At 36.9% G+C, this 10,324-nt stretch overlaps 1 protein-coding gene across 2 annotated transcripts; it reads left to right on the top strand.

Moving 5' to 3' along the window:
- The first annotated feature begins 208 nt into the window (after window positions 1-208).
- On the top strand, window positions 209-9,840 carry LOC110827504 (mitochondrial inner membrane protease ATP23 homolog). Of its 2 annotated transcripts, none has more exons than XM_022059225.2 (6): window positions 209-366; window positions 513-761; window positions 5,056-5,101; window positions 5,907-5,988; window positions 6,119-6,343; window positions 7,870-9,840. In XM_022059225.2, the coding sequence occupies exons 1-6, from the start codon at window positions 360-362 to the stop codon at window positions 8,062-8,064; spliced, it is 804 nt and encodes a 267-aa protein (XP_021914917.1). In that variant the 5' UTR covers window positions 209-359; the 3' UTR covers window positions 8,065-9,840. The 2 variants fall into 2 exon arrangements, with proteins under 2 accessions (XP_021914917.1, XP_021914915.1); XM_022059223.2 differs by having other exon boundaries at window positions 233-329; window positions 443-761.
- Window positions 9,841-10,324: the final 484 nt, after the last annotated feature.

The raw sequence follows: 10,324 nt of genomic DNA, 5'->3' as shown, positions 1-10,324 counted from the left end.
CAGGTAGGAAATGTTTGATTGATTTATTTTTATGGAAGTATTTCAGGTTATCTGCGTTTGTGTGAAAAATATTTGGGTACCAATTCGTGGTAATTCACGGGGGTTGTATCTATAATGGACGCGCGCGACATCTGTTGAAGCCGAAGGAATTGCTTGAAGAACACACTAATCACGAAAGATGTCGGTAGTCGCCTAGACCGTCGTAGACCACTTTCGCTGCCAACATTTAAAGTTGAGTTTACCGACGTATTTGTATGTTTTGGTGTTATCAGTTGGAGATGTTCTTCATTCTTTGTACTGCTGGGTAGAAGACTGTGCATATGGTACTGGTATATATGTAAAAGGAAAGTTTATGATTTATGTTTTGTAAGTTTCATCCCTTCCATAGCTTTCATTTGTCAGTACCTTCTGAATCAGTGCTTGTTATGAAATAAAATTACAGGTGTAGGAAGTCTGTCTTTGGAAAGCGTGTTCTTTCTTTTGAACTATGGTTTATTCAGCTTACTGTTCAGTAATTACAGAAGAAATCATACCTGATGCAGACAAGCCGCTAAATGTTAATTCTGAATCACCGCCAGTGAAGTCAACGAATGAGAAGAATAATGTATCGGATCCAGCAAATTGGGGTTATGATTTGTATCCAGAAAGACGTGGGGAAAAGTACAAACCAAGTTGGGCAAAAGTGATATTTCGTGGTGAAGGCAAAGAAAATTTAGACAAATTGAGATGTGAAGAAAATGTCTACAATTGTGTGAAAAACAGTACGTAATTCTCTTGTCGGTACAGTTAGGCTACCCATGTTTTTTAATATATTCACAGTTGAAACTTGCTTCAGAAGTGTGTTGTCTCAATTGCTGACATTTGAGAAATTCTCTTCCAGTCTCACATGAATAGTTAAATAATTAGAATTTTTTTACCACTGGGATGACAGTTTACAAGGAGGCACCTGCCTTCTCTCCGGACTTGAGAATATAATTTGTATATAATGCCCAGTGTTATCTGGTGCCTACTTCTGAAGTCTGGTATAATTATAATTTTACTTTCAAACTAAAATTATTTTTTTATATTTGGACAGAATTAGATATTTCCATTCTTAAAATGGTAAAGAAAGTGACAAACATGGGTAGCAAACCTTCAGTTGCTCAGTTTATTGCATCTTTGTACACAATTATAGATGTACAACAAAGAAGTTATAACATTTTTCCATTTTTGAGTAATTACACTGTTATGGTGCTTTGATTTCTTAGTGTTTTAAAGAATTTAACAGCATTCTTATTATATAATATATTTGCATATGATCCCACCACAAAATGATGCAGTGACTCAGAAATGGAAATTAAGTCCCAGCAAACCTCTCTTAGAGCCTAAAATTTAGATAAATTGTTATTTTGTTAAATAGTATTTTTGTTTAAGATTTTAATGCTTTCACAGCAATTGAATGCAGTGAAGTGGGTGATGAGCCCTATGGGAATGGAGTTAATATCCAGTTATTAACTCTGTCCTCACGTGAGTGATCACCCAAGAAGTTCTCATCTTGGGTTTGTGTTGTTACGTGTAACTTGCATGGGTTGTTAAATTGTATCAGTTATTTTCTTGGTTATCAGGAAGAATATTGTGTAATGAGATGGAGCGGTAAGGAGAACAACAGTCTGCTGTTTATGTCTGTTCACCAATGTTTAAAATACACTGGGTTTTGGCAACTTCTTTTCATGTGTCAGGAAATTATAAGAAGCTTATAACTTGCAGTGTGTACCATATGAGTCTAAAAAGATGTGAAATGAAGTAATCAAATTATGAATAGATTTGTGTCTTGTACCTTGTTCTCTCACATTACTACATTTTGGATAACACTGTTTTGGCGCTTATGTCTCACAAGAGATATCTACTAAAAATTATTTTCTTAGAAATTGTCAGTTATGAATATTTTAAAATTCTTGCAGGTATCAAGAAAGCTTTCTGGGGCACCAAAATGTCTGAGGGTTTATGGCTTGGTGATCTTTGCTACACAGTCATGTTAGTTTGGTACAGTTTGACCAGCTACTTATTTGCATTTCTAGAAATCATTTTGGTACTGGTATATTCATGTTATATTTATTCATGTGGAAATTGTTTTATTAGGTCATATCACTAAGTCACAGAATAGTACTGGGTCAACAATTTATGAGGCTGCGGTCGTGCTTGGATTGCGTGGTTGGCTGGCGCTGTGTTGATGTGGGTGGGAGTTGCGCGCGTTCTTCCGGTGGGTGACTGGAAAATCAGTTTCAGTGCCGCTAGTAACAGTGAACTACAAATATTTCTCGTCACTAATATACATGTCATTACATTAATTGTTCTTACCTTAAATCATAAAAGATGTTCAAAGTGACTTCCTTGTGCTTGCAGGCAAGCTTCACATCTCGTTAACATGTTTCAAAATACTCGACGAAGCTCTTCTGGGGTAATTGCCGAAATCAGTTGTCGAATATTTTCTTTAAGTTCTTCTTCAGTGTGCTTATTGTTTACATAAGCTTTGTTCTTCAGCATGCCTCACAGGTAAAAATCGCACGGGTTTAAGTCTGGGGAACGCGGAGGCCACTGATCGATAACTTGTTCACCAAGCACTTCTCTTAATGCTAACATCGACCGATCAGCTGTGTGAGCTGTAGCATTGTCTTGCATGAAGAAACCGTAAGTCTTTTCTTCCTCGGTCATTTCTTGGAAAAAGGGTCTAAGTATTAAATTTACATAATGTTCACAATTTATGGTTTCATTATAAAATATTGGCCCTATTATTTTCTTGGAGGTAACTGCACACCAGACTCCAACATAATATCATGAAGAAGATGTTCATGCAACTGATGTGGATTTTTGGAACTGTAGTAGCGGTTGTTTTGAGTGTTGACATATCCACTTAAATGCAGCCATGCTTCATCACTAAAAAACAATAGCTCTGAATAAACAATCCCATCATGCACTGATGCCAACAACCAATTGCAGAAATGAATCCTAACACCACTGTTAGGGTTTGTGAGTGGTCGCAATTTCAGTAGTCTCGTTGCTGTGTGAGCAGATCCCAATGACTCGCCAGATTGTGTTGCTAAACATGCCAAAGATTTCCTTGGACTTTTTTTCTAAGAAATCCCCAATTTCTCGTCCAATAATACACTCTGTTTCCTGTTCTTCTTTTCATCCAAGACTGATCCCATACTACAAAATTTTTTTACTAATCTCTCTATCATGGACTTGCTAGGAACACTTACACCAGGAAAATGTCTGCGAAATTTACGGCGGCATCTTCCATAGGATGAATATTTGGCATATGTTTCAACTAAGAACACACGTTGCTTAATACTATACATCATATTATCATCGTCAATCCGCTACGAGAGACGCAATGAAACTGATTCGCCTGTGACTCATGGGAAGAACGCGCAAATCTCCTGCCCACATCAACAGAGCGCCGTACGACCACACAATCCAAGCATGACCGCAGCCTCATAAATTGTAGACGCGGTATAAGGGAAAGTAAGTGTGTTGATTTGCTGTATCCATTACTGAAGAGCTGCCAGTTTCTGTGCATTCTTGTTGTCATTCAGATACCATTTGCTGTTACAGTCCGTAAATATTAGAATGAGCAACAGACTAACTGAATTTTGTGGTGCTGACATAAAGTAACCCATCCCTGGAAATTTTTTCAGAGATCATGTGTAGCTATAAGGCAGACAGTATTGGTAGTTGTGTTTCAGCAGCTGATTGCCTTGTGCAGTTCTGTATACCGAACTTGTTTTACTACAACATTTTGAGATAAAATACTGTGCTAGTAAATACTACAATAATTCTTTGTCTCATTGCTACCAAGTGGACACTTGTTGATATGCATGACATAAGTGGTAAGACCCTGTTCTCATAATTCCTTTGCTTTTGAGTTGATTAAGTGTTCTTCATGCTTCACCTTATGGACCCATCCATGTCTTTCCGTCTGTGGCAGTTTTCCAAGGAGGTAGGCAACCCACATGATTAATGCCATTATTATACACCAGTGGGAACTGGTCTTTTGATTGGGGCATGGGGAACAGATCTCTGTTGGAACACATTGCAATGTCATCAAACTGCATCAATGCAACCGAAATACAATGTTACACAACAGTGGGGGCCAAGGTGATTGTTGGAACATATTGTTGACAAACAGTAACCTCTGATCACAGTGCAATAGTGATCTGAGTGTTGTGGCATGAAGAACACCTTTTTAATGTCAGTATTCCAAAAAGTACACCTTTACAGTTTTTTATACATATTTTACAGTGTTAGTCTCTGTATAAAGTAGTCTGTGTTTTATTTTTCTGGTTGACCATTTACATAGTTCGGAGATTTGTGTGTTTTAAATTTCTTACATAATCAGAGTTAGTCACGAGGGGCTAAATGAGATTTAATTTCAAGTCTATTGTTATGTCAGTTCTTGTGCTCACTTGTTTGCCGGATATTTCAGCCTCTGGCACATGGCAGATAATTGGTACAGCACCCCTGTCTTATCTGTATTTCTGTGACTTCTAAGTCATTCCATGATTCTTTTGGTTTGTCATGTAAAGAAAACTTGAGGTGAATGGGTATAAATTTTTCTTTAAGTTTTGTTTATGTAAGAACACAAACATTGGCTACTCCTTATTTGTAGAATTTGAGGTTTTCATGGTGGTGAATTTGAAGATGGCTGCCTTCTGGGTTGTTGTGCCATGTAGTCAGGTTCTAAATGAGATAATAACTGGAACTCTGGAATTAAAATTCAAATGAAATACCTATTTCTCTTTGTTCAGTTGTGAATTGTTAAATTTAAAATGAAATGTAATTGAGGGAATTGTACTTTCTTGAACCAGCATGAAACTGTTACATGTCAACTGTACAGGTCAAGTGAAGACAAGGCTGATTTGTGCAGGACTTTGAAATAATAATCAGTCACTTTATTAGAATACTGTTCCTGACTCTGTTAATCTTTTATGCCACTTTTATTGATGTCAAAGGTGAATTTCAACTTTGTGGGGAATGTATGTGTTTCATTTGTAACACCAGATGACTTGTTTTCAGGTCCACTTGTGAAGTTGATGCTTGTTGCTTTGAAGAGTTCAGGATGGTAAGTTTGTGAACAAACTCTTTATCAGCATTATGTGATAGTGATGTTACCTTTCTGTGTGATATGTATGTTTCTAGATAGCCATTACATTCTGAGACAAATACAAATTTTTTTATGTTTTTAGTGATGAATAATAATAAAATAAGAAAAATTAAATCAGTGTTTCCTTGCTGAGTGAACCAAAACCTTTCCATCCATTTGTGTCTTGGCATATCTCCTAACCTGTGGTTCCATCTTCATCTTGGTCACTCTTGGACATTTTCCTTCACTTTCGTGTTTAAAGCTGCCTTTGAATTTTCTCTTCATTCATTCTTAAAACATGCCCATATAATCTTGTTCTGTTCTTGTTAGTCTTTCAGAGTGTTTAATTTTTGGCTTTCTGTAATTCTTTAGTTTTTTTTATTATATGTCATTTGGTATTTCCTTCTGTACATATTAAAAATTACATCTTGCTGCCATTAATCTACTAGCATCTGCCTTGTTCCCTATTCAAGTTTGTGCTTCACATGTGCAAGGAATACCTTTAAAATGGGCATATTTTCCCCTTAGGCATTTTCCATTTCTAAAGTATGTCCCCGTTCTCCTAAAGCCTAATCACTCATCCATCATGGGAGGTGAACAACATAAAAGTAGAGGAAAGCTTGTCAGAGCAGTATGCAGTTGGTTCCAGTCTGTGGCACCTTCATGGTTCAGTAGTTGAGTGTGTCTGAAAATGGCTGTCTTCTGGTAGAAGTTTATCAGTGTTTCAGAGGTTCTTGCTACCTCCATCATCAGGGCAATGAGTATTTATTTACTTTCTTTGCAGTGCAGTTGATTTGAGGCGACATATAGCCTGTGAAGTATGTGATCCTTCAGTTAGTGGAGGCTATGATCCGTTACTCAATCAGGTAGCTGTTTTTGAAGTTTTGTTTTTCACAGCTTTATCATTGCTTTTGTACTAAACTCATTTTAATTATTTTTATTTATTTCCCCATATAAGGCTGCATATTATCATCAGTATCCTGTTGTAATTACCAGGTGGTGGTGTGTCAGAATGTGGCCAGAAGCAAGGGAATGGTACAGGGTGTTCTGACACATGAAATGATTCATATGTTTGACTACTGCCGCAATACACTTGACTTCAGGAATGTTGATCACTTGGCATGTACAGAAATACGAGCTGCAAATCTGACTCATTGCAGTTTTCTTAGTGCATGGCATCAGGGAGATGCATCTCCATTCAGAATACAGCAACAGCATCAGGTATGATTGTAAAATATACATTTAAGTATACTTTTACCTATCTGTGTGACAAATACAATTCTCATGATTTCTGTGCTGGTTGAATACTTGAATTTTTTGTTTGGAAATAGTTTTGCAACATAAACATAAATAACAAACACTTATTCTGTTAAAACAGTTTTGATTCAGTGGATTAACTTTTTCTGTAAAAGATATCTTGGTAATTTGTCTTTATGCCACATATGTTGTCAGCCATATTTGAACTCTGCTCTCTGTTTCTTTACACCATGAAAACTGCTTTGCATATTTAGGAACGTGGTCTTTTTCACTGAAGGCTACTTGTGTTTTATTTGATGCAACTGATTTTCACTACTATGTTGTGTTCTGTGTTGTGATTTGATGGACAGAATGAAGTTGTCCTAATGGTGAAACAATCTTTGACGGTAGAGAGAGGGGCAAGAATTAAGCTAAATGTGTATTATGATATTAACTGTTTGAAATATAATGATTTTCATGCTCTAATGCTGATTTGTTTTCAAATTTATTTTCTGTTAAAAGCAGTTTATGAGTGTCCATAGTTTTATTTAGGTGTTTTGCTGTACCTTTTATACCGAAACTGAAATGTTCTCTTTGACTTCTGTAACTTTGCATGTGCCATGTTCTTTGTTGTCACTTTGAGAGTGTGATATATTGAATGTTTTTAAAGCTACCTTCCTTTAACTTTCTTGTAATTACACGAGACAGAACAGCAGAATTTCTGCTTGAAGGCACTGTAGCTGTAACTGGGTGACTAACTTTGTGCTTGGATGGCTGACCTGATTATATTCACAATGGTGGAACCATTCTTCTAAAAGTGTTCTTTTCTCTTCCAGTCTTATAGGTCAAATTACTTTATTATAATGCTGGAGAAGTTTGGATCAACGTAAGATCTGAAGTCATAATTATAGTGGTAATCACCTGTATCAAAGCAGCACTTTCTGAATGTGCATGCAGCATAGTGCACCCCCTTAAAATCAGTAAATTTTATTGACCCATGTACAGAATTATGTACATTTAGTCTGTTTTGATACCTTTTTGAATTTGTTTGGTTAGCAGGAATACTATGGGAATAAGAAACATGACTGTAAGTTAATATAGCCAGTGCTAGGCTATAGAACTTATTTGCTGTGTACTTTGAGAATTTAAAAGTGCATGAGCTATAACTTTATAGTGTTTCCTCTTCTTGCTATTAAAGGAATTAATATTTATAAATGCTGAACTGCAAGAGATCAACTGTTTGTTACCATTGTGTTGTCGTTATAAGAATTGGATGGTGATTCATAATATGTACGTGATCTTGTCAGTGTTCATATTTTGTGAGATTATCGCACTTATTTGGACTGGGCATAATTCTGTGTCATCTGATAGTTAAAATGGAGATATTTTAATATAGAATTTATGTAACAATGATGAAGTTTGTGATGGCTTATTTCTATAGTAGATACATAACAAAACATAACTGAATATGCTTTTGAAAGATAGTCCTTGAAATAATGTTATTGTTACAGGAGTGTGTGAAAACAAAGGCTGTTCAGTCAGTACTAGCTGTTCGCAATGTGACGGAGGAGGAGGCTGCGGCTGCTGTGAATCGTGTTTTTAGCAGATGTTACGATGATCTGGAACCCATTGGACGCCGCATTCGTAGGAATTCAATGGACATGTATAAAGCATACTTGGAAGCTCCTTTTTATGGTTATGATTAGTGTCACCAGAATGTCAATTGGGTCGTAAAAATTAAGTCTCCTATTGGTGCTCAGCCAAATGTTATTTATGTAAATTTTGTAAACAAAAACCATATTAAATTAGAGCAACTATTGCCCTGAGGCTTGATGTGGCCTGTGAAGAAATCACTTCAGCTAGTGACATTCAGTTTTTAATAGTAATATAACATATTGCTAATTTGTACTTTTTTGTTCATATTATATATCCTAATTTGTAATAAATTGTAATTGAAAGGAAATTGAGATTTTTGTAAACATTTATGTTTTGTTGTTTTATCAGTTACACATGTTTACTATTGTAATACTGTGTTTGTGTGAATGTTAGCCACATGCATATGTAGCTGCACCTGAATTTCAAGAAGAAATTAAAACATTGCTAGAATCTCATTTGTAGGTTACATCATGGTAACCAATCTGAGCCGACTACATTCGGCTCTGATGTTGCAACGGCGAAACTTTGAAAGGGGTGCACATGCATGTGGGGAGGTTAGGCCAGTTTAGGAGAGGGGGCTGATTTGGGGAGACCTCTTCTCGCCAGCACTCAGACGCTCACTCAGGCTGTAGCTACGGATCCGGTTGGCAACATCTCTCCGACTGGGCCCCCCCTTCGAGACGACCGTGGTTTGTATTTTATTTTCACATTGTAGTTGCCCATCCAGAAGGTATTGATTTTGTTATGTTGGTGGACGGGGCAACCACCGTGTGTTTGGGTTATTATTTTTGGTCCCTCGGGGTGGTCAAGGCCGGGGAGAAGAATTGGAGTGTTGCCGAGAGCGAGCTGAGTCGTGGGGCTTTTGTTTTGTTCTTATATGTTTTGTTTGTGAGTTTTTTTGTTTGTAATAGGGTAATCAATGACCCCGTGTAACGCGTATGTATTACAATTTGTCTGAAGGAAGTAAATGATTTTGTTTCTAATTGTACTTTGCGGTGTTTTGAGTACACTCTTTACAGGGGCGTGGGCCAAGTGAACCAATGACGTATAGAACTGAAAAGGGGAGAGTGAACCAAATAAATTTTCTGTCAAGTATGAACCAGATTTAAATATTGTTTAATTTCAAAAGACACTGGTTTTATTGTCCGCGAGGCATGAGAGTAGACCTGACATCTTTGAGGCAGTGGGGTAGAATTCCGTGCTACTAGCGGACCGAAAAACACCTGCAGCTTGTGCAGGCTGTACGTCGTGAGCTAATGTACTCTGCCTACCATAATTAATTTATTTCCTGTGAATTTTAATTTGCTAAAAATAGTGAGTAAATGCATTTATTTATTCAGACATAAAACTGCAAGAGATTTCAACACAGCGTAACTGACTGACTGATAACACAATGTTCTTAGGTAAGGAATACATCACCAGCGCATGTGCATAACCCACTTTCCCCCTGCCACATATGCAACGGCTGACAAGGCCACGTCTACTCTCGTGCCTCATAGACAGTAGTGACTTTGTTACACTCAGTAATGCTGTGCATAGTGTCGCACATTGCTTGTTGATGTCAGATTAATCTAATTTCAGGTAGAGTACAGTAGTCACTCAGTATCTGTGTCAGCAATGATGAGATAGAGGCAGAGGACTGGAAATAAGAGAGAGTGTACCAGCTTATGGTGATGCTTATCAGAACATCTGAATTTTATTGGTCAGTGGGACAAACGATGGGCACAGAACTACTGCCTATGCACGGGATAATGTTTTCACAACACAAAGTATGATAATTTGCAATTTTACTTAGTCATTAATAAATTAAGTTGGTGTGATTATTAGTTCTGAGAAAGTAAAATTTTTTGAGGTTTCCTTTATCCATTAATGATAACATCTAAGTAAACCAAATAGTCATTATATATATGCGTCATTGAATTTGACTATGGCTGTGAACATTGCTGAAGTGGTTAGCACTCCTGCTACATGCCTCTTTTGCCCCATTCTTTGGACTTCTGGATGATTTCCTGCTTTGTGTTAAGGATTATGCCTCTCATACACTTTTTATTCTTTTGAAAATCACCTTCAGGGGCCATTGTGATCAAAGCACAATCTGTAAGAGAACTCTTTCCACAACCGAAACAGGAAAATAAGAAAAGGCAGTTGAGCTCGATGTTTATAAATGGGCTTTGCTGATTGTCTGAAATTGACGACACTATGACTTTGTAAGCAATTTATTATACAGGAAAAATTAATTATGTGAGTTATTGGGGCCTATGTAAGGCAATTTATTAAACAAAAATTTGTTATGCTGGGGTCCACTGCATC

The sequence above is a fragment of the Zootermopsis nevadensis genome, unplaced genomic scaffold (assembly GCF_977971745.1).
Source record: "Zootermopsis nevadensis isolate Lab colony 2312 unplaced genomic scaffold, Znev_1.0 Znev_ptg000094l, whole genome shotgun sequence".
In the NCBI taxonomy this organism is placed as follows: Eukaryota; Metazoa; Arthropoda; class Insecta; order Blattodea; family Termopsidae; genus Zootermopsis; species Zootermopsis nevadensis.
This window is presented reverse-complemented; position numbering and strand designations above follow the sequence as displayed.

Coding starts and splice junctions, on each gene's coding strand:
- LOC110827504 (XM_022059223.2), top strand. CDS start 488: ATGGTTTATTCAGCTTACTGTTCAGTAATTACAGAAGAAATCATACCT. Junction 5,102..5,906: donor GCTTTGAAGAGTTCAGGATG/GTAAGTTTGTGA, acceptor CTTTCTTTGCAG/TGCAGTTGATTTGAGGCGAC. Junction 6,344..7,869: donor GAATACAGCAACAGCATCAG/GTATGATTGTAA, acceptor TTATTGTTACAG/GAGTGTGTGAAAACAAAGGC.